Consider the following 25,991-nt stretch of genomic DNA (forward strand, 5'->3'; position numbering starts at 1 on the left):
GTTTCTGGCCTCCTTTACGTGAGAGCTAACACCTTAATAATCTGATATTAAGAGTCCAGAGTAAAGGCATTTTGACATTGGAATGATGATTGTCAGCCTCTATTGGCAAACTGGGGTAAGGGGGGGTGCTGAGAAACAGGCCCCTTTAAGTAAATGAAAAAAAGTGCCTGATACATGGAACTGTCAGCAGTTCACGGTTTAAAAAACACATACTTGCAGCCTTAACATTCAGGATGCCTCTCATATCCTCTGAGCTGGCACACCCAAAAGCCCCAAATAATTCCAGAACGGGCTTTCTTCCACTGCTTCTACACAACCATCTAGTTTGGACATAATGCTAAAATCATGGTTTAGCATTATGTGCACAAACTTCAGGCTCATGCATTTTGCTTTTCCTGATATAACCGCAAGCTTCTGCTTCGATTTTCAATTAACTGTGGTTTGTTGTTAGGTCTGAACCTGGGACTGTGGTTAATCTTAACAGTGGTCTTGGGAAATAAGTCAATATTGAAGTTGGCTTGTTTCCCTGAACAATAGTTAAGACTAAACAAAATTTGTTCAGGTCTGGACATAACAAATAACTGTGGTTAGTTGAAAATAAAAGAAAAACGTCTGACCGTCTCTTCATAGCCATACCAGAGGAGGAGACAGGAGGGAACAGCCCATAAGCCTGAGATTCCTTCGCATAACAGTTTCAAATTACATCCAAATACAGCCAAAGACTACATTCAGAGGATCTTTCAACAACAGTATAGAAGATACTTTCCCCATACACCTGTGACTTAAATACTTCCCAGTTTAATTGGACCGTAATCTGCAACATTTTGATGCACGGAGAAATATGATTTAATTAAACAAGGAGGTATACCCACACCTTACACTCAATTTTATTCATACAAAATGCCTCAGAGTGAAGGAGGCAGGGATGACTGCTGATTATGTGCCAAGCGAGTCAGTCCCTTCTGCCCTCTGCAGGCAAGTAATTCATTACTGCCACATGAAGCAGAGGCAGGGGAAACTTATGTACATAAAACTGAGTTGTGACCCTCCAAAACATAGTTTGGAGGATCATTTGGATGCTGGGTAAGCGGTCAAGATGCATCTCAAAGAAACTAAAAATAAAATAAAATAATGCACATTATGGAAAAAGAAACATATAGCTGTGGTTGCCTTATGTTTCGACCATGGCTGTTAGAGGACTAAGAGAACCCACAAGCCTAAGCCAATTTAACTGTTAATAAAACTAACCAGCAATAAAAAGTAAGATATCAGGGGGTGAATAAGTGGTTTTCCAATATGTCAAATGCTCCTATATAGACTACAGAGTACACAAGAGATGTGCCCCAGGTGGATCAAAGCTGCATGGAATGCATTTTTGTTACATGTCAACAATTGAGGATTGTAAAAAATGGAAAGATGTTCCAGAACATACATTTTCAAGCATAGTAATTTATTTAAATAGCAATCTCTATTAGTAAATGAAGCTCAAAACCAAGTTTCTAATATATTCCTGGTCTAAGTAAATGGTCACAAAGAAGCGAGACAGCTTTTGAGTTTGTCAAAACTCCTCATCACATTGGATGTTTAAGCATAAAAAGAGAAGATGGGGGGGGGGGGAGGCCATTACCAGACATTGTTAGTAGATTGCTACAGTCTTTAAAGAAAATGGGAATGTGCTACATAAATCAGGTTAGATTGGTTTGCTGCCCCAAACCCACAAAACCACCTCAAGTTGCACCAAAGGAAAATATAAAACTCCTCAGTTATTTAGTTGTCTCTCTAGCACTAACTGGAACATCCAGTCCCTCAGAAGCACCAGCTACACATGGTACCTCTGGTTACGTACTTAATTCGTTCTGAAGGTCCATTCTTAACCTGAAACTGTTCTTAACCTGAAGCACCACTTTAGCTAATGGGACCTCCCGCAGCCGCTGCACCGCCAGAGCACGATTGCTGTTCTTATTCTGAAGCAAAGTTGTTAACCTAAAGCGTTATTTCTAGGTTAGCGGAGTGTGTAACCTGAAGCGTATGTAACCCGAGGTACCACTGTACTTTCCTTTTGCCTAATAGGAGGCTCTAGCTTTTAGGAAAAATAAAAATACAGCTGAGATGCTGATGATACATTAATCTGAGTAAATAACCTTATTTACTGTGCTTTCACAGAATCCACACTGCCACAGACTTGCCTTCCAACAGGGGAGAAGATAAAGAGGGTTGAAGGAAGATAAAGCCAAAGCAATGTGAGCGACGAGGTATTGGGTTTATTTAAACACAAAAAAGTGTTTTGTCTTTGAAGAACCCATTCATACAATATTCAGAGGTTACCTCAGGGTGCTACAACCCCTATTTATGCAAAACAGGGATTATACAGGCCCTGTGAAGATGTTATTCTGTCCAATCTCCTGGACAGGGTTTCCGGCACTGTTATATGTGTAGCTTCCACAGTATTTCTTCAGACCCCTTACTTATCTAGTGGTCCTTCACTGGCCACTGTTTCCTCATGGGATTTATTAGACCCTTTTGCCTGCAAGAGATAACCCTGCTTTTGTTTAAATGAACTTTTATTTCGGGATGAAGGAGAGGTGAAGCAAGCCTGTCATCTTCCCAAGGACTGCTGACTGGCTCTTAACTCTCCTAAAACACCCTTCCAACATACAGAACAAGAGGACAAAGTAAGTTCTGGAACTGTTAAGCCACAATAAGCAAATGTGTAAAACAGAGTGCACACCGAAGGCTTGACTAACATTTTCAGTCCGGTTTTGCAGCGGTGATTCACTAGCCATCGCCATTAATTCGCTTTGTTTTGCTTTTTGTTTCAAGGGAAAGCTTCGGTTTTCAAGGGCACTCCGTCCAAACAACAGATTGACTTCTGATTTATTCTGAAATAAGCAGAAGCAGCACTGAAAACCGAGGAGGCATTGGAGACAGATGTGTCACAAAACATGAATACTATTGTAAAAATCCTTTTCACAGCCTTGATGCTAACTGCAAATAGCCATAAACTGCATCACTACTTTTCAGTTGTAACTATATCTAGCATTAGAATTTGTTCTTGGGCCTTTTGATGTGAACCGAGGAATGTTACCAAATAAAAGGGAAAGGGGCTATGTCATCCTTGCATCAAATGCTTGTTTCGGAGGCATATTTAAAGGCGGAGGAGGCATTCAAGGATCTCTTTAGAACTTTGCTTGAAATGTTTAATTATGAATGGATACCACAGCAAACAGACAAAGAAATTCAATGTGTGTACACAGACCTAATGTTAGCCAGCCAAGATTTAATTTCCAAAATGACACAGAGGCTGCTCACCGAACAATGCTTGTGTTTAGCTCATCATACTGAGACAGTACTTGTGCCAGCTCACTTAAGCCTCTTGCTCTTCCACTATTCATTACAACAGATATCAATATTCTTCAGTTCCTGCCAAGGTTGACACAGAGCTCATTCAGCATAAGCTGAATGTTAGGCTCAATCAAAGCAGTTCAAGGAAAACATGAAAAAGTGTTTTGTGTGCAGATTTCAGCCGCTGGCAGGGTGTGTTAATGTAGTACTATTTCCAGCTAATTCCACTCATTTAAAGAGTGCAGCTTTTCAACTAAATTGAGTTACCTCTGTTCTTGAGATGCTGTTATCACTAAATATAAGGAGGAGAAAACCTCCCTAAAGCTTGGATTCAAAAGTCCGTATTTACTTAAGCCAAACATTTTCTTTGTACCAATCTATGCTAATATATAACAGAAAAATTAACCCCTTTCTTAATAATCATATTAAAAGAAGAGCAAATGTGATGTGAAAAATAACGTTAAAAAGTACATTTAAAAAATAAATAAAAAACATTATTAGTAAGAACAAAAATTAAAAGGGAATCAGAAACAGGTAGTTAGAAGAATTTTAGAAAAGTTATCATCATGATTATTAATTATTTTAACAAACTGCACCCAGAATACCTTAATGGTACCTAGGTCCAAAATGAAAATTTAATCATGAGTTATGTCCCATTGATTATAATATGACTGAAGTTTAACGAACTTATACTATCCATTATTTGGAAGACATTGAGTCTCGTGTGACCTGGATATTGCACTCAACCAATTGATGATTATTGATTTAAGCATAAAGCAACATAACAGCAACTTCAAAATTACAGCTCCAATTCTTTAACCAAAATAATAATTCTAAGAAAGGGTTTCATTCATATTGTCCAAAATAAGAATATTGTAATTCAGATTCCCCACAATCAGAAAGGAGGACTGTGCATATCCACCTGTTTATTTCTGTAGTTCTTCTATAGTGGCTTCTCCTAATAAACATCTATCATCTGCCCTAAGTTTGCAGAATGTGAAAAGTGCTGAAATAAGAATCATGGGAAATGTTGAACTGTCAGCATAGGGTAGGTGGATATAGTGCAGCAGTCATAACATGTAAGGCAGGCATGCTTGCTTTTCTGGCTTTGTGTTGGTGTTTGTTGTTTTCTTCACCACCTCTTTTTGTCTGTGAATGCTATATTGCATTTATATTCTGCCTTTTCTCCTATGAGCTAAAGGTGGTTCAAGCTCCTCCCCTCTTTTGTTCTCACTACAACCCTGTAAGGTAGGCTAGGCTGAGAGCAGTGGGTAAAATCAACAGGTTTAGTGAGTTTAAAATGAAAAGATGCACATGATCAGAGTTTTAATTATTATTGATCATGTTTGACGGGCTATTTTTTTTTTTTTTTTGCTTGAAAACCACGAGTGGGGTATTACAGCCAAAGTATGGAATGCAGAGGGAAGAATACCTCCTTTCGTGGCTTTATATATATATTTTTAATATGTCTCTAAGCTGAGTCTTCCATTTCCTCTTTTGGGGAGAGAAATCGGATGGGGGCCAGGGTGCTGCCACTGCAATACTGGCCACATGACTCGGAAAGCTGGCTGTGGACAAGCGCCGGCTCCCTTGGCCTGAAAGTGAGATGAGCGGCGCAACCTCATAGTCACCTTTGACTGGACTTAACTGTCCAGGGGTCCTTTACTTTTACCTTTTACTTTACTCTTTATCTCCTTCGCATGTTAAAACTCTTTAAACACAAACTGATTCTTGCGATCAATTAATTACAACTGAATCTTTACTTTTTCCACTGGTTCAAGCAAATGGAAGTTTACTTCACATGAAAAGAAATGCACACAATAATAATGTCCACAATCTGGATGTGCTCTGGCAGCTATGCGTTTGACAGTAAAGGGGCTCCAAGTGCTCACATTCGGTGAGCTGCTTTGTATGAAGTTAACCGAAACTTCCAAGAAAGAGCTCTGAATAAGCACTCTGCCTGAAGGAACTTGTAGATTTTCAGAGGAACATAAAAATATGAGCCCTCATCTCCCAAGTGAAGCATCACTGGAGAATGAAAGGGGAGGGAGATGTATAGAGCAGAAAGACAATAGGAAATATGGGCAATATTTGGAAAACACACCTTACCTACTTTGTGTTTATTTATTTTTTAGCTACAGTATTTATAAGCAGCCCTATAGCAAAGTTCTCAGGGTGGCTCACAACAAGAAACAAAAAAACTAAAATGTCAATTATTTTATAGAAAAGTATAACTATAGTCTAAAAACTGTTGCAGAAATAATAACAGTTTAAGGCTAAATCAGGTTAAAAGACCTGGGAAAACAGAAAAGTTTTTTCCTGGTGCTGAAGACACCAAAATAGGCACCAGGCAAGCCTTCTTAAGAGGGAATTTCACACCCAGGGTTCTAGAACTGAAAAGCCTAGAAGGGGTGGCACTTAAGAGACAGGCCTCCAAAGAAGATATCAATGAATTGAGTGAAGTGGCTCCTCAGGCACTCATGTCAAGAAGGGCCTTAAAGGTCAAAAGCAGCACATTGAATGGTGCCCTAAAAGGATCTGGAAGCCAGTACAGATGATGAAACACTGGCATGATGGGTTCAGTCCAAATTAGCAGCCTTTTACCTTTATTCTGAAGTAAAGAGAAATTTCTGGATTGTTTTAAAGGTTGTCCCAAGCAAAACACATTAGTGTATAGCAAATGGGAGGTTACCAGATTATGGATAACTGAAACAAAGTTGTATTACACATGATCTAACCTTTTAAGAGATGCTCTGAGCTGCAGGAGATCAACGGACATTCACCCATCCCAGTCTACAACCAGATCCTCTAAAAAGGCTTTTACTGGTGTGGGCAAACCATCTCATACCATCTCTACGAATGACATTTCTCGTTTCGTGTATATATCTAAAAGCACTGGGGATAAAATAAAATCATGCAGTATCTCAAGCCATAACAGCTACTAAGGCTGGCTTCCTCAACTTCGGCCCTCCAGATGTTTTTGGCCTACAACTCCCATGATCGCTAGCTAGCAGGACCAGTGGTCAGGGTTGATGGGAATTGTAGTCTCAAAACATCTGGAGGGCCAAGGTTGAGGAAGCCTGAGCTGAGGAATCTAACAGAAATCCCACAGCACCATGTTCTGGCCTTCAAGGTACAAATGAAATGATTGGAAAGCAGTATCCTCAGCACCCAGCTTAGACAGTTTCTCAAAAGGAAACCATGGTCTATGCCTAGCATGGGGAAACCCTTGACCTGTGGGTTGGTACTCAATTTTATCCAGATCAGATCTATAGAAGCACACTTTTCCCTAAAAAATAAAATAAGTTCTGACAGGATTAGGATGGCCATATTGCTTTCTCTGTTGGGAGTCGAAATATAACCAAATCACATTTTACAATGGCATTAACTTTTCACCTACAAGGGAGTAGCCGGTGTCTGTCTGCTAGCTCCATTAAACACTATTCTGCTCCTAGGAGAGCCCTGGAAGAAGTTGGGCCTACAAACTCAATAGCTCATATCCGATGGATTTCTGTCCTGCCATATTCCAAGGATAACATCACCACAATTTGTGATACCTAGGATCTTATGTAGTACATTGCAAATACAGATAGTGAGGGGGAAAGGGGAATGTTGACTTGAGCAAAGAGCCCAACACCTAGCTCCAGACTGTGTTTGTACCACTCATTTCTTTGGCTCAGTTAGTAGAGCATGAGACTTTTAATCTCAGGGTCATAGGTTCAAGCCCCACATTGAGCAAAAGATTCCTGCATTGCAGGGGGTCGGACTAGATGACCCTCATGGTCCCTTCCAACTCTATAATTCTATTATCTTCCCTCTGCAAGCATTTAAGGTGCAGTGCCTGTCCAGGGGTGGAAGCCTATGGATTGCAGCCTGGAGTTTGTCTTCAGACCTAGGAAGCCACTAAAGAAGCATCCTCATTATACATCTGAACGCATCTGAAGAAATGTGCATGCAGACGAAAGCTCATACCAATAACAAACTTAGTTGGTCTCTAAGGTGCTACTGGAAGGATTTTTTATTTTATTTTATCTGAATGCAGTTCTCAAGAGTACTTGGATGTATGGAGATTGTGATGTTTGGATGCTAATTTTGTGTGCAAATAACATTGTGTAGGTAAAGGAAGGGATCTTTGGAAATGCCGAGAGATACAGTAGTGACTTGTCTAATGTTATCCACTCTGTTTGCAAGATGTAGCAACTGTAAAGACATATATATATATATATATATATATATATATATATATATATATATATGTGTGTGTGTGTGTGTGTGTGTGTGTGTGTGTGTGTGTCTTGCATCCTATGAAGGTTAGCATTCCAAGATAGAAGTTGCTCATTCACAAATAATGTATCACACACATGGTTTCTTTGTACTATTTGTTAACAGTGTGGGAAAGCTTTTCCTTATTCTAATTTCTTTACTACTACTGTAATTGGACCAACAAAGCTAGTTCTGTGACATACTGAAATATGTTTTTTTTGTAAATGTAAAATAGTTTGATTTTATTTTTTACCATTCTCATGGGAAAATAGCTTTCCAAATCTCATTGATGTAGATGTGCCAATTTATAAGAGTATAAAATTCTGGGTCTCTTCCTAAGCATCAATTATAACTTACACAGCTCCCTGAACAGCATTTAAAACACAAAGAACGGAAAACAATATTCTGTTTGCTGACAGCACAGAAAACTAGCTAACAGCTTCAGAAGTTGGTTTGCTATTAAATACTGTAAATATCCATCCCCCACAGGCCTGGTTGGTTCAGGAAACTGTCCCAGCTCTGTGCTTTTCAATCAAGTGGAAGTTGTTCTAATCTCATCCATGCAATGATTATACTAAGCCAGCACTTGTTAAAAGCTAAACGTTGCAATAGAGTGGGTGGGTGAGATATAGGAAATGAAACTGTTCTTTCCATTTTTTTTAAAGCATAATCATTCATTCCCTCCTTACAGGGTTTTTTCCCCCCTTAAACACTTCTATTGTGACAAAACTGTCCATTAGAATTCATAGCAAATTAAATAGGCATTTAAAATATTTATTTTAAAAGGGAAACAAATGACCATAATTAATGAGCATAAAAATAGCTATACACAATCAGGCTGGCAACAGGCAGGTTCCACTTTTGTGCAGGCAGAGGGAAAGGACAGTGAATTAGGGCAAAACAGACCCAATGCCTGATCACTGGATCACCAAGTAGCAATTGCACTGCATTTGAGCTGCCTTGGGTGGGTGTTATGGTTGAGCTGCGTCACTGGGTGCTGCAGTGGCAGCAGCAGAGAATTTTACATTGTCATGTAATTATACTTAGTATGGTTGCAGAAAGGCAAGCAGAGGGATAGTGTTGACTGGTGCTATGAAATGTATTCTCACCATGCACTGCAGTTGGCAGTCAGCTAACATTTAGCTGTAATATAAAAACAGTTATATACACAGGAGTGTTTCCCCCCCCCACACACACCTATATTTGTAGAAGACCAGAAGACCAGGGAAGAAGTCTTCTGAACAGCAAACTCTGAATGGATAAACAACGTCCCTAGAATATTTTTAATGCACGGATCATAAATGGTTATAATTCTTAGAGAAAATGGAAATACTTTCTCTGTGCAGAAGTTTTGAAGACAGCACCAGAGAAAAGGAAATGTGTTTAATTATTTTATTTCGATATCTAAGTTACACCTTTGAAGAGATATGGTCGCTGTAACTAAATTTCAAAAGACTGTCCATTTTTAAAGTGGTTGCCGAAAGGGAATCAGGCATATAATGCAAAGTAACTTTTTGGCAGATCTATATATTTATATAAACAATTTATATAAACAAGCTCACCTAGCCTGGATATAAGTTTTGCAACTATGCAAATGAATTTCATTTACTATTTCCTAAGTAAAATTTAAAAAAAACAAAACTCACTCTAGTAATCTATTTAAAACCAGGCTGAAAGAGAAGGAAGGCATGTAGCTGGTTAACAGCATTAGGGCACAAACTAATGGTCATTAAAACTCATGGATAGAAGAACATTTTCTCATAATTGAAGAGATAAAAGGTTCATAATAGATTCTAGTGATATATGATCACCAGTTGTGCCCAAACCTAGTTTCAAAGTAAAATAAAACATAAATATAATGGGCATACGGTAATAAATGCTCTTTTTCAGATAACAGAAGATAACAGCACATGACTTATATTTAACAACACAAGTCTGACAAGATTTTAGTTTTTAAAAATCCCTTCAAAGGAAACTATTTTTAGCAAGGAAAAAAGGAACTGGGAAAGAACCTTCAAGCAGAAATGTGTTGCTTCTGAGGGGGGAAAAAACCTTTAGTTTTCAAGGGTCTTTATTTGAGATGTTTTGACTTTAATTTCATGAGGATTTAAAAATAAAGGCTAATATCAAACAACAGTTTATATTCGAGTCATCTGAAGCTATGAAAGCAGAGAGCTTTTGCAAATCAAGCTTTATTATGCCAAGGAAGGAAGTCACAAAAATACGTGCTTGAGCCTAACAGTAGTTAAACCTTGATGGTGACCTTTTCTAGATAGCACACTGATTGTGCAGCTCTGGTCACATCAACTGACCACATTAATTTGCCTGGGTAGTTCACCATAACATCCAGTTGCAAGCAGTTAGTATTACATTTCCCTTTTACTGCTTTCTGACCACCCTCCCAACAATCCCAGAAACTGATTATGTGTGGGCTATATACAGAGTCTAAAAAAAAATGTCAAAGGGAAAAGCAAAATGTTTCAAGTTTAGTGTATTGTGGTGTGAATGGCACAGAAAAGGGGAGACGGAGGAGCATGTACTTCAGGCATCCCCAACCTTCGGCCCTCCAGATGTTTTGGACTACAATTCCCATCCCTGACCACTGGTCCTGTTAGCTAGGGATCATGGGAGTTGTAGGCCAAAACATCTGGAGGGCCGCAGGTTGGGGGTGCCTGATATACTTAATTGTTATGATCAAATGTCAGCTCTATTCTCTGCATGTGGGTGGGGTATGTTTGCAGCCCCATTCTTATTCATCACAAAGCTAAGTGATTTGGGGGAACACCAAGCAACTATGCAGATCTGATGCCATACATTTATGGGAAGATTTCAAAAGTAGCACAAACAGATGATCTATCTTCTAATGAATATTAATTTAGAGGATAATTAAATTATGTGCTCTCTACTGTGGAAAGCAACTGCACCAAAAAAGGGATGTGCATAACCTTAAAACTGACCTTGGTAGCTGTCTGATACTTTTCAATGATGTACTAATACATGTATCAAATGAAAGAGACTGTATGTTGTTATATAATACTGATACAGGCCACTATCCTAACTCCGCTTACCTGCAAGTAAAAGTAAAGGTAAAGGTAAAGGGACCCCTGACCGTTAGGTCCAGTTGTGGACGACTCTGGGGTTGCGGCACTCATCTCGCTTTACTGGCTGGGGGAGCCGGAGTACAGCTTCTGGGTCATGTGGCCAGCATGACTAAGCCGCTTCTGGAGAACCAGAGCAGCGCATGGAAACGCCGTTTACCTTCCTGCCGGAGTGGTACCTATTTATCTACTTGCACTTTGACATGCTTTTGAACTGCTAGGTTGGCAGGAGCAGAGACCAAGCAATGGAAGCTCACCCCGTCACGGGGATTCGAACCGCCGACCTTCTGATCGGCAAGCACAGGAGGCTCAGTGGTTTAGACCACAGCGCCACCCGTATCCCTGGAAGTAAGCCCCACTTAATTCAATTGGACTTACTTCTGAGTAGTCATGGTTAGGATTGCCACTGATAATCAAGTACTGATCAGGATTGTCTATCGACAACTACTGGTACTGCTCTGTTAAAAGGACTTCATTTCTGTAATAGACATTAATAAGCCACATACATGGTTCTCTGTGCTTTTTCTCACAGTACCTTTTGCATCTTCATAATTTTGTTTCTTCTCTGTTGTATAAAATTAAATACTCTTTCTATTAATAACTATAAAACCAGTAGATGATGAAACTTCTGCTTGTCCTAACAAGTTCTAGAATCATATTAATTTTAATACTGGTGATGAAATATCAATACCGCCTTCATTGTCAATGCTTCTGAGGCCCTGAATCTAATAGTAAAAGTGGTCTTTGTGAACTAGACAACTTTTCCAATGTACTGTATTTTACATTCACCCAGAGAGATTTGCAGTTCATCAATGCTATTTCACTGTTGAGAGCTCCCCCTGCTGATCAATGTGACTTCTTTCCAGTGCTGGCTAGTGTTTTATGGGAAAATAACCCACCTATTGACATTACAGCATTTCACATGCAGCATGTTCCTTTACAGCATTTCACATGCAGCATGTTCCCATGTTTCATTAAACAAGTGAAAAATAATTTCCTGCAGACATACAGAAAATGCATTAAGTGTTTCAGAGGCCTGCCTAAAATAAATTAAGAACTCAATATTCCGACAAGCATGCACAGTTAACACAACTATATATGAAATGTCAGGCTTAGCATTATTGCTCATTGATACATTTTTCAAAGTTTCAAATTTTGGGATAGAAAAATAATTCCTGCAGCCAATGACAGCTTCACAGAATGGCTGGAGGTGAGAAAACCTACAATCAAAAGCTACAACGTGTGTCTTCATAGGCTCTCTGCTTCTTTGATTCTTCAGCTTTCTGCATTAACATCACCAAACATAAAAGTTTTGTAACATTCTTCCTGAAAATCTTTTAAATGAATCTTTGTCTGATGTAAAATTATTTGCACATGTTTGTGCATAACCTTTATAAGCCCGCCCACAAACACACGGCCCAGGGATCCTAATCTAATCCAATAGTCTGTTTCCTGAACCAAATCCTACTTATGACAGAAGACCTGAACAGAGATCTCAGTTTCCTCATGGCTGGCAGGATCTTATGCCCACACTGATAATCCAGCTCTATGGATTCTATGCAAAGCAAGAACTGAAATTTCTGACTGGCTTTTCCCATAAATTATAGCTATCTATGACAATTCTGCTGGTGCTATTGGTATTCCATTATAAAACAAGGCCAAACCTTTCTGCCACTTTTTGAGTACTCCCAGCACTCCCAGAACTGTCTGTATCCCCACCAAGAGGTGTTTGTAGGGGAGCTGCCTCTTTTAAGAGGCAGATTAAGGTAGTTTAAGCAAACAGACTGTGTTTTACTCAACAGGAGAATGTAAAAGTCACCACTAGCATAGCCCCAAGGAAGGAACATTTATCAGCCACATATGTGGTAGGTAATATGATCATAGCTGTCAATGTTTCCCTTTTCTTGCGAGGAATCCTATTCGGAATAAGGGAATTTCCCTTAAAAAGGGGGGGGAGAGTTGACAGCTATGAATATGATTTGAACATACCAAAATTGCTTGAAGCATAACTCTTTGTGAAAGTCCCCTAGCCTAACATTGCCAAACACCACTCCACTTCAAATTCATTCATAGCCAAAAAGGTAAACAAAACAAAACAACAGCAGCAATGTTTATCTCCAATTCTTTTGTTTTTCTGGAACATTCCAAGTATGTTCTCTCAAACATTTGGAATAATTCACGACATCCAGTTTGGTATAGACTTTCGTGATCATTTCTTTCAATTCCGGGTTAGAATAATCTGACTACAATCACACTGCATAATTATTAACATGGGCAATCACATCTTATACAGACTGCAGAGGCCTGCAGTGAAAATTCAGGCGGCCTGTTGTGTACCCATATCTAAAAGTATACATTGTGCACTGTGAAGAAAGAGAGGCGGTAAATCATCATGTTAACTGTCTTTAAATGTTTGTATGTATTGATTGGAATAAAACATCCAAATTATATCTTTCATGCAAGTCTTATCACTTCTATAATCGGCACTCAAACTGTAAAAAGCCACATACTAGTTATAATTACTTTGCATACCATTTTTGCTTCCCGTGTAATCTTTTTGCAAACAGTAATTTTTCAAAGACTGTTTGGAGATTTTCCCCACTTGCAACTCCCAGCAGCAGGTGAATTTAAAAGGAATTTAATGAGCTAAATCTGTAGCCATGCCCAGAATGATAAGGTGAAACTGTGAAATAATTTGTGTCTAAAACTTACAGATGCTCCATTTTATGTTTTCTTTTTTTAAAAAAAAAAAAGTCAGCTCAATCCACAGTCTTTCAACCCTCCAGAGATTATATCCACAAAATAGCAGGCTATTATAACTATGAACATTTTTTTTTAACAATTAGCTAATTACTTTTATCTACACAGTTTACATAAATAACACTAATTGCAGTCTTTTGGAAAGTAATTGCAAGTTTAGAAATATAAAAAAAACTAAAAGAACATTTAATGAATGTTTTTCTTTTGTTTTGTTTTTCAGGCATTTTGGTGTTTTTCAAATAAATAAAACCAAAATTGAAAGTAGAAACAAATGCTCACAAATTCACATTACCTCCTGTTTTTTTAAAACAGATATTGCAACTGGTCTGATACAGGACCAAGCTTCTGAAAGTTTTGTATATATCTCATGATGCTATTTGAGAAGATAACTGATATAATAAAGACTTAAAAGGTAAGTGATGGGCAACACATATGTGAAAGTAATGTAACAAATATTTCTCAAAAGATTGACCTAAAGCAACCTTAATTATAAGACTCATAAATGTATGCTTTAGGCACTGATTAACCTCAAATTCAGGTTCATAACGTATCTGTGTAATTATTATAAAAGCCTTAAGGACATTAATGGACCATTAAACTGATCGAGGTTTTTTAAACATATTGTTTAATATGCCTCTAATGACTTATAAAAAGAAATTGGCAGTTAGATATGAATAACCTCATTTTTTAAGAGATTACAAGCTGGAGTCAACAAAATGAAATGCATTCTTAATATTTCATCCATTTTTGTGTGTGAAATCTTGCATAAGTACCCCAAGGCTGTTGTGTACTTAAATATGAGGTTTGGTTTGTCTTTAATCCCCCCACCCAAGCCATAATTCAGTGTGCTTAAATTCTCTACTAATGGGCTCCCCTCCAGTCAACCTTTCCTTAAACCAAGGAAATAAGTAACCAGAGAGCAGGTGATCTTAGATGAATGTGTGCTGAGGATAGGACACATAATTAATCAGAGAAGAGCAACCCCACTGCTCATTTAGCCACATAAACATACCCCTGCGTTGAACAGCATCTGGGTAAATCTAACATGAGCATTTCTGACCCTACAACAAGAGAAACATTCTGGTGGTCTTGATTTTTTTATGGTTAATATTTATATTAAATTGAGTCCCACATAGGGATATATGATTCTAATGCATTTTCTTTAGGAACAACCCAAAACTTTATTTTTATCACATGAGACAAGGGAATGAAGAACAGATTTAGTAGCACAACTTGTATTTCTACCTGAACAACAGCATCCAATAGGTTCGCACACACATTAAGCACTACAGCTACTATTCAAGCCAGCCAGTTTTAAAGCAGTCTTAAAGAGACAAAGAAAAAGAGAGAGTCAAGACTGCAGAACATCTTTTTTCACGCCATGAAACACATAACAATAGGAGGGTCAAACAGCCATCTGGCACATCCATTTCTACTCATTATAGCTGCCAGGTTTTACAGTACATGAATCCTGAGAAGAGACACACAATGAAAGACGGTGCAATTAATAGATGTTGCTTAGGGTTATCTCTCTACTACAGCACCAACTGCCTGTAATGGAGCAAGTCTGAACTAATACCCAAGAAGATTAGATTTATATATCCTCGAAAATGTGTTATACGCTGATGCACAACATAAATTTGACATAATGACTCTTTGGGGCCACAATGCAGCTTTCCCCCAATTTAATTGGTGACGATTAGATTGACCTTTTCTTTATAATTGTAATGATAGTAGAGCAATTAGAGAAACTACCACCTCTACTGTTTCACACATATATTAAACCCAAAGAGCGGAAGGGATTACCAGTTTCAAGCTTTTAACTGCAGTTCAGTCCAGGGAACAAAATTTAATTTCCAGAGAAAATGGTATGTGTGAGAGCGCACCCACCAACACTATATACATTTTATTGTATTGCATACTATAATGAAAAACTCTGAATGTTATGAGTACTCGAACACTTGTCACCATATTTACCATGACATCTACCTCTTTATGCTGCTGCTAATGGCTGATAGTGTCTAGAATCAGAAAACTGGGATGGTGGTAGAGAGATGATTTCTGATACACTACAAAAAAAAAGCACTTTACAATAATACTGGTGTTCTCAAGCAACACCAACATCAGTAAGTACAATGTACAAATGTCCAATCTAACAAACCAATTTGTTTTAAAGAAGAAAAGCAACAAGTAATACTACCGGTACATCTTTTATATGCACAAATATTTGGCAATGTGCTAGATAGGTCTCCTCATGGTAAGCAGTTGCTATGGGATGGATGAGAGAATAAAGGAAGTGTGAGGGAGAAGTAGTAGTTTCAGAGAAGAAATACATAAAAGGGATTTAAAGGATTGGGGGGACGGGACAAAGTAGATACAGCAGGTAGAGCTGCCAAATGTTTTGCCCAAGGCACATGTAAAGGGTTTGCCAAATTTCAAACAATTCTTTGCATGCTTTATTAAATCTTGAACAATCAAGCTCTGCTTCTCCACTTGCCAATACATGATTTTTCACCCAATTAATTCAGTGTTTAAAAAGAAGAAGAAGAAGAAAAGATGGCGGAAGCTTTAGGACTATATGGAAAACAATGGTGGAACAATACAACCAATATTAAATAAATTCTATTACATTTCATCAACAGCATATACTAAATGGATAGCAACTTTTTATATTCTTGGTCTTCGAACCAAGCATGCTTAATGTATCTGAATTTCATTTTGTCAGAAACCAAATAGACATAAAAACCTACCTATTGGCAAATCAATATGGGTAGATGGGTGGGGTATTATTTTGTTATATATTCACCATGCATAATTCGGGATATTTAGGAGCTAAATTCTCAGTATAGACAACTGAATGATCCTTTTAATAAGATGACAGTAGATAAGGAATCATATTTTAACATGGCAACACCATTGACATGGGCAAGAACCTTTGCTGTAAACATTTTTTTTAGGCAAGCCTACCCAGATATGTAGGGATGTGGGCGGCGCTGTGGTCTAAACCACAGAGCCTAGGGCTTGCCGATCAGAAGGTCGGTGGTTCAAATCCCCGTGATGGGGTGAGCTCCTGTTGCTCGGTCCCTGCTCCTGCCAACCTAACAGTTCAAAAGCATGTCAAAGTAAAAGTAGATAAATAGGTACCGCTCCATCAGGAAGGTAAATGGCGTTTCTGTGCGCTGCTCTGGTTCGCCAGAAGCGGCTTAGTCATGCTGGCCACATGACCTGGAAGCTGTACGCCGTGGCCAGTGAAGCAAGACGAGCACCGCAACCCCAGAGTCATCCACAGCTGGACCTAATGGTCAGGGGTCCCTTTACCTTTACCCAGATATGTATTTTAATACATAATTTTACTTTCTAATTTATACTGTGCAACTGCTGATTATACACACACACACACACACACACACACAGAGAGAGAGAGAGAGAGAGAGAGAGAGAGAGAGAGAGGTTAACTTCTTTTTAACAGTGGACTGTATTCAACTTTATTCAGTATAGACTCACTGATGTTAATGAACACAACTAAGTTGGAAGCATGAATTTCAGTAGGTCAACTCTGAATAAAATCTAGTTGAATACCAATCTCTAACTTCTACTTGATAATTTTAACATGTATTTTTCTTTTTGTAAACCACTTAGAGGTATCAGGTGGTATACAAATTCTGCTAAATAAAATATAAATAAAAGAAATGTTATGTGGGCCTTTTCAGTCTGTAACATTAATGAGGCATTGATTCTAAGGGCCGAATGTGGCATGATGCTGCAGTATGCCTAAATATTCCAGACACGGTTCATCATGTTCAAATGCACCTATCACCTGCCCATTTGCATGTAACATCACCATGCCAGTAGCAAGTGCACGTGAACCACTTTCGCTGCCATGCTAATGTTACAAAGGGTCAAGGGGCTTCAATGTACAGTGGTACCTCCGCTTACGAACTTAATTTGTTCTGGAGGTCCATTCTTAACCTGAAACCATTCTAAACCTGATGTGAGCCTTCGCTAATGGGCCTCCTGCTGCCGCCGGCACACGATTTCTGCTCACATCCCGGGTCAAAGTTCACTACCCAGAACACCTACTTCCAAGTTAGCAGAGCTCGTAACCCAAAGCGTTCGTAAGGAGGATGGTACGTAACCCGAGGTTCCACTGTATTTGAAAGTGGGGACATGTGACAGTAGATTTACACAGACATTGATTTTATCCATAGCCTGTGTCACATCAGCTTCAACCCTTGGCATCAACACCAAGTCCTTATTGCAAACTGAAACTGATATTACATTGACTACTGTGTTCTGCTTGAGAATATTTTACTTACTATATGTCCTAGTTCACAAGAAATATATACATTCAGTTCGTTTCTTGCTTCCACTATTCCCCATCCCATTCTAAACCTGCCATGAATTCTGAACGTATGAGCATTCCAAGTGCGTAGCTGCCATATAAACACATAACTAAATTCAGCAGATGAAGACTTAGCATGTGCTATCTGGAAGAGTCCCAAAACTGGTATCACAGATGTAATGTAAATCAGTACCAAAGTGATTCAGGACTCCTGTTATGTGGTACTTTGCGCAGCTTCTTCCCAGACTTTGTCAGCTTCCAACCAATACTAATCCCTCATTTTTATGGAGAAGCACATTTCACATGTGCACACATATACACAAATTACCAAATAATTTACATTTCAGCTGAAAACTCATGTGCCAAGAGAGAGCCCAAGGCAAATTTAAAAGATGAGTTATGCACCCTTCAGAAATGTTGTTTATAATGGAAATACTGACAGACCTTAAACAACATAGTCAGTGCAGTAAATCATCACGACAGCCATCACTTTTTTCCTTTCGTTTTTGAACAGAATGGCCAGGGTACTGTGCAGTTAATTATAGGAAGTAGTTTCAAAATATAAAATAATTACAAGAGATTAGATCCTGTTATCAGTGCCTTTGTAAGGCACTTTATACTTTTCATACTACTTTACGTTGTAAGATCATAAATATTTGGTCTACAGAAGAATGATATATAGAAAGCCATTTCAGTTTTCATTTTGTGCCGAAGACTTGGATTTATAATGCAGTGTCATGCCATCCAACTGCTGTCCTTTCTTAATTTCTGTGCAGAATGTCATATACAGAACAGACATCCTGATCTGACACAGGGTTCTCAGAAGTGCCATCTCATTCAGTAAGATTTACTCCTGAATTAGTATGTATATAATTGGACGACACCCAAGTCAAATCTGCCATTTTTTATTACCACCAATCTAAGCCCAAGTAATTTCTCCTTTAATTTAACATCTACATAGCTATCTTCCAAAAATATTTATGCCACAATCCATAAAGCAGTGAAGGCTGATGCTGAATCCTCTGAACTAAATAACCAATTCACAGGTGTTTACCATCCCAAAAATCTTACATGAATATTGTCAGAATTAATCACTTTCCTCACATTTTCACTATGCGTAGCACCTTGTGCACCACACATTCTAGCAGTTAGACAACAGTGAAAGTAGCTATTTTCCACAATTTTCAAGTTTGGCCAAAAGAAAAAGGGGGAAAGGAGACTTTCACCAGCACAGTGGTAAAAAGGGGTTGGGTGGGCAACCCTGTTCAGTGCCATCATGTTTCTAACCAAGCTTTTTGGGGTGGTGTGTGGCTTATTCTTTCCTGGTCTAGGTAACCAGGAGTTTGTAAAATGTTTAGGCATTCTGGAGACTTGCAATGACTAGCTGATATAAACTCTGAAACCCTCGTCATTACAGGTTGCAAACACACTTAGATGAGGAAGAGGATTACAAAATACATTCTCACCAACAGCCAACCTTGCTACCTAGTTTCTAAGCTTCCTTCTGGGAAAACCAGAGGTATATTTATAGGGCACATCATCTTAGATTGACATCAATCTGTTTTTGGGAGAAAGACTCCTTTTAGCTGCATAAAGCTAAACACAAAGAAAACCAGGAGCGAGGTTTCATTCAGATCTGCCATGTTCAAGGTCCCATTCCTGCCCTCCACCCCCCAGTTTTGGGACAGATGCCCCTTGCCCTAAATCAGGCTTCCTCAACCTCGGCCCTCCTGATGTTTTGGCCTACAACTCCCATGATCCCTAGCTAGCAGGACCAGTGGTCAGGGATGATGGGAACTGTAGTCACAAAACATCTGGACAGCCGAGGTTGAGGAAGCCTGCCCTAAATCCAAGCATGTATTTAGAAAGTAACTTTGATCTTTTGCATCTCATGGGTCTCCAAAAGGGAGGGTTGCCACTGCACACTGTACTTATTGGGAGGGAAAGTGGGGGTGATGAGAACCCACACAACACCAATTTCCTCCTGTCAGCTTCCTCCCTTCTCGGAAAGCACAGTGACATGCCTGACAGAAGGCAAGGTGTGTAATGACATCCCTTCCCACTGACCTCCTCCGGATTAAAGTTCTGTATCTATTTGGACTGTTACCAAAGTTTTCAGGAAAAAACTGAACAATTCAGTCTTTTCAATATCATGGACATGCACTTATATTTGCATATATTATTAGTTCCAACTTTTTATTAGTCAGAGGATGAGGACAGTGCTATCTCCTGAGACCCAAACAATTAACCTGTGATTGTTTTGTGAGAAGCTTAAGTGTCTCGCTCTCTTTGCTATAATTCTAATAAATTAATTCTTCAAATCGCTGACCACTCTGAAGGCCAATGTCAAAGCAAGTATGATAGATATCAACATTTGGGAGCTCAATGCATCAGGCAGACTTTGATGAAAAGATTTGTGCCAAGAGACTGTCAATACAAGTGTTTGTAATAAATGTAGTTGTGTCTGCTGGTCCAAGTTCAAACAGATCTCATCAGAAGCCTTAAAAACTAAGGACTCAAGCTGAGAACAGCTGTGCACTCCTTTGCCATAACAATCAGGACAAAAGGCAGACCACAGAACTGACCAAGTATCCCCACCCCCCACCCTGTGAAATATCCAGTTCCAATCTTGGTTAATTTCTGGACTCTTGCTCTTCACCATATGAGCAAAATGCTTCTTTAAAGTCTGCCAAGACTGAGTATATGATAATCATCTCTATTCTGCCTTTTCAACCAATCCAGAAACAGAAATCTCAAACCTGACCCAATGTATCCCATTCATGGCATTATGGACAAGTGCTAATAAATTTAATCCTAAAATGGAAGCAAAAGCTGATTAACATTCTACAGCCTTTTAAATGTGTTTGTGGCACGGGAGATTATTGTTTTAACTATTTGTGCTTATATTTTTATTTTGTGAACCACCCTGAGATCTTGTGATGAAGGGCAGTATATAAATCTAATAAACAATAATGATAAGTGTGGAGATAATTCTTAGCAAAAGAACATCAAATTCAACACGACAGTTTGCACTGATCCTACATTTGTTATTTGTTTTATTTCATTAGATTTTTATACCACTTGATTGTAAAAAATAAAGTAAAATAAATCTTACATCAAAACTGTTTGCAAAACTCTTTGACTGGTATAAAAAAATCTCACAGAGGAAGCTATTAGTCAGTAATACAAACTCGGTCTAATAAGTCAATCCACACAAACACTCCCAGATAACTATGGGAAAGATTCAATTAAAATTAACTATGAAGTTTTACCCTGTTTCAAGCTGAAACCCATGGGGATATACTCATATTATGTTCTGCAAGATTAACAAATCTCTCCCTACATTGACTAAATATCATGACTTCTAGAGATAACTGTATCAAAAATGACTAAAGAGAACAATATTTGTAAACATTTGAGATTACTTTTCCAATAAACGTTCCCTATGAAATTTACAACCATTTTGCATTATCTCCAGATGTGAAGCAGCAAATTGTTTTTGCAATTTTATTTACCAAAATGGTGCATATGCTCTATGCATATTTAGAAGAGTTTAAACACCTGCTGAGACATTCAGCATAGTTTAGACTGCCCTAATAAGCCATTTAAAAATCAACTACATTAAGGATGCTTTTTATTACTCAACATCTGTGAAACATGTTTGCTCATCCTGATGAAAAAGTAGTTTTCTTCACCCATTAAAAATAATTCAAAGCTATCTTGCATGAACATGCCTTAGCTCTAGGTAAAAATAAATTAATTTTCACTACCACACACTTGCCTTGAAGTCACAGATGTTTTAAAACAAAACAGCTTTTAATAAAACATGAAGTATCATCAATGGCTCTTTTATTAAAGAGAACTGCTTAGAGTCACAGCAGCAAAACACAAGCATGTGTGCCACAAGTCTTGAGCCCAATAAAGGTCGGCAGCTATTGAAAATAAGAAATTCAATGCAAATTGCACAAGGCGAAATAATGATGTGATACAAAAACGCATAGAATATTTTATGGGTGGCTGTAATGTAGAAATAGCAAGGCAATAATTTAATACGACGTCAAAAAATCAGAATCAGTTTTGTACGAGAATTCAAAAATGACATAATCTAGCATTAATTTTGGAGTTTTGGAGTGTGTGGTCAGCAATAGACTGATGATACATATGCTCAGCTTCTATGCTCTGCAGGTGTGCAGCCAATGTGCTGGACTGAAGTCTTGCTCTGTAACGTACTGGACAAAAGCCAATAGCCTGAAGCTAAATCCAGGCAAGACAGGCACCGCTAGTGGGTGCTTTCCTAGACCAGATGAGTGGGATGTGCCCTACTCTGGACGGGGTTACTCTCCCTCTGAAGGAAGCGGTTGTGGTTTGGGGGTACTTGTAGATCTATTTCTGGTCTCAGTAGCATGGACTGCCTTCCATCAGCTGAGGCTGACAGCCCAGCTGCACCCATACCTGGACACGGACAACTTGACTATTGTTGCCTATGCTCTGGTTACTTCTAGGTTAAAGTAGTAATTTTCTTGTTTCATAGAAACTTCGACTGAGAGAAGTTTGATTTCATATTTGGAGCCCAATTGAGGAAAGGACCAAAAGAACTTTGTCCTTTACATCTCCGTTTTTTTCCTTTGTATATTTCATTCCCACATTTTTCCTTCTATGTTTTACACTCCAGTAAAGATATCAAAAATAAATAAAAATACAGTGGACTATGGAAATTCTTAGCTACAAGAAAGGCTATTAAAATTAAGTGCAGTCAAGTTATATCAAGCATCTGTGTTACTAGACTATCAACAACATTTTACAATTCAGTCCATCACACCATCCTCAATTTATTTTCATTATCCAGTTTTCAATATATGTTATAATATGTTGCATACTGAATAAATATTTCATATTTGAGCTTTAATAAAAACCCACCCACTAGAATCATAGAATCACAGAATTGTAGAGTTGGAAGGGACTCCAAGGGCCATGTAGTCCAACCCCCTGCAATCCAGGAATCCTGCCCACAGTTAGGACCACCAACTTTCTTGTTAACAGCCAGATGCACTGATCCTTTGTGTCACAGGAGATGGTTAGGTTTTTTTTTAAAGATAGTTTAGAGACAGTATTTTTTAAAAATGGTTTGGGCACTTTGGTGTATAACAGAGGGTCATGGGAAGGGGGAAACATTTCCCACAGAATCTATAACATATGGAATTGATTTTAAAGAAAAGTGACCAAAGAAGAGTATTGCAGTACCTTGAAGGCCAACAAATGAATTCTGGAATAACACAATACATTTGTTAATCTTAAAGGTGCTATAACACTCTTCATTGTATCTGCTGCCATGGACCAACACAGCTACTACTAGAAGCAGGGACCAAGTAAGATTTACATCAGAATGTATACTACTACCATTAATTCGGCTACACCAAGATTTAGCAAACATGTAGGGTTATTTAGCTAACTTTTGCTCAGAGTAGACCCACTGAAATAAATGGCCATGACTAGCTTGGGTCCATTAATATATTGATATTAGTCTACTCTGAGTACAGGTTAGTGTAATACAAGCCATGATAAACTTCAAAAGGGAGGCTTAACTCTTCCACTATGAAAGCAGGCACAAGTGCCCCTAGATGCTGAATGCCACTACCCTGTCAACGAATCAGAGGCTGGGGGAACTGTCTCACAATATAACAGCTAGGAGGTGCAGAAACACTGTAAGTTCAACGTGCTTTTTCATTACTACTACTATTATTAAAACCTTTCTACTCAAAAGCTTAACAGTTGGTTTCCACAGGGTTCCCTGCATAAGTGAATGGCGTTAACAGTTATGCAGGTCCCCCTGCACACACATAAAACAACGACCTTCTTCTGTCAGGAAGCAATGTATCTAAAACTAACACTGGAAGAATTTCAGTTCTAGAGGACAAAAAGGTTTAAGATTGAAATCCACAGCGTAACTTTAGAACAGCGTTCACCAACCTGGTGCCCTTCCGAAGTTTTGGACTGCAACTCCTATTGTCCCTGACCATTAGTTATGCTGCCTGGGGCTGTTCTAAAATATGGTACAGCGTGAAACTATATATGTGATAAGATAGCTTGTGGAATACATCTTGTCAATGCACCATGACCTGTGAGGCTGCTGTAAATGCAGATGCATATCTTCACTTGGCTCATCCACAACAGGGAAGCTTATGAAACCAAACCTTTTCTAAAACTATTTTTAAACTCTTCTATTTGAACGAGTCTATATTGCATAAACAAACCTGGCATGAGGGCAGCAGGGAGTTCACTGATTGGCACCTCAATTCTAAACATTTGCACTGGTGTATTTGTTTTGTGATGTTATTTTCTGGCATGCATCTTTGAATCAGCTAATTAATACAGCTGGAACAAACAGGCTAAATTATTTTAATTCCAACTAGTCGACTATAAAGCTTATGCTTTGACAGAAGCCCTTATATGGGTTTCCAATTTATTTAGTTATAAAAAAAAGATATGAGAACATGTTTTCAAGATTATAGCCAAGCCTATCCTTTAGAAACAGAGAACATTCTACCATTTCCATTTAATAACTTACATCTAATAATAAACACCTTTTTATAGCAGCAGCACAGAATCGAGTAGGAAAAAGACTTGAGTAAAATAATCCATCGAGACAAATTCCTTCCATAACAAAAAAACACACACAATTGACTAACCTCTTTTTGAGAAATATCCAAGAGAAGAGAAAGGTTTCCAATCTTCCATGGCTCCTCCATTTTTATATTTAAAAGGTTTTTCCTAACCTAGGATCTAATGTCACTTTAAACCTCTATTTCTTGTTTACTTTTAGTTGATCAAATATAACACAAGTTCTTCTTCCTATTTCTGGTATTAGCTTTTTGAAAGTCACCAGTATTTTCTCAAGTTAAACACAGTTTCTCCCTTTCCACTCAAAACACAAATTCTCCAGCCACCTGCATGCACAATCCCATGTATGATAACTTGGAAGCAAGTTCCACTATATTCAGGGAAACCTACTGTCTGGTACGCTTTTTTAGGATTGCATCCTTAGAGTAGGTTTGTTACACAATCATGATTGTTACATAAATATCATGTGTGGCTAGTTTAAAATCATCTGAATCTGAGGTTGTGGTTTGTTTCCTTCCAACAAACCACAAGCTTCAAACAGGAGCAAACCTCGCTTATCTGGAAACCCTGGGGCCATGTTTCGACAACAATGGCTTACTCACAGCAGTGCAGCAGGAGCAGAACTAGAGGAGGTGCAACACGGCCACAATATCTCTCCAGGAGCCCACAAGCTTGTTCATTCATACTCAGCCATGGTTTGGCTAACTGCCATGTGTGAACTGGCTCAATATACATACATACATACATACATACATACATACATACATACATACATACATACATCTACCTTTCTAGCAAGGGAGTTCAAAGCAGGAAGTCTGCATTCAAAATTCAGACCTACAATCAGATTTACTAATAGGCCTATCTATTTTTAGGCAAGGATTCTCCTTCAAGATAGCTAATGTTAAAATGCACACAGCGACATTATTCTAAAAAGACTGTGCTGACTTTTAAGATTCATTTCTTCCCAGCTTCATAAAATTATCAATTATTAATCATATTTAACACAATGGTTTGACTTTGCTTTTCTATGATGAAGTTACCTGTCATTTATAATCCAGTTCAGACACAGATTGAGGGAGGTAAGGTTTTTGCATCTCTTTACTATTTCCATCACTGTTTCATTATCCAGTTCTGTGATATGACGTAGATCCAAGCTGGAAAGGTTTCTTAGCTATTAAGATAAATACAATAGTAAGTTTTGCAATTCATGTATAAATATAAAACTATTTATAGAATTAATTGCAGTTTTGATCTGCTTGAACCTGCTTTTGTCCTTTAATTAATATGTTATTTTTTCTACCTATGCAATAGAAAAGCTGCAAAAACTATTGATTTCGATCCAAGAGGACTTGCTTATATTTTTTTTATTTAAAAGGACTATCTCCAGCTCTGTTTTTCACCAATGAATGTATTAATGGAATTAATGTAATATTTTTTGTAATTTATTTATTTATTTTTAAAAAATATGCTATTAAACTTTTGAAATGAAATTACAAATGAAAGCCTATTGATAAAACTTTAAAATGTTTTTTTCAGCCACAAAACTACACAGGGTCGTATTCATT

The 25,991-nt window shown here is 38.2% G+C and overlaps 1 protein-coding gene across 2 annotated transcripts in view; it reads right to left on the reverse strand.

Annotated features, from left to right (window-relative positions):
* Positions 1-25,991, reverse strand: part of FBXL17 (F-box and leucine rich repeat protein 17) — a 135,470-nt gene that overhangs the window by 64,620 nt on the left and 44,859 nt on the right. For both annotated transcript variants that reach the window (XM_033164390.1, XM_033164391.1), the window contains exon 6: positions 25,467-25,597. In XM_033164390.1, the coding sequence (XP_033020281.1) occupies positions 25,467-25,597 (131 nt within the window). The remainder of the gene's footprint in view (positions 1-25,466; positions 25,598-25,991) is intronic.

Source organism: Lacerta agilis, chromosome 11 (genome assembly GCF_009819535.1).
Source record: "Lacerta agilis isolate rLacAgi1 chromosome 11, rLacAgi1.pri, whole genome shotgun sequence".
NCBI lineage: Eukaryota > Metazoa > Chordata > Lepidosauria > Squamata > Lacertidae > Lacerta > Lacerta agilis.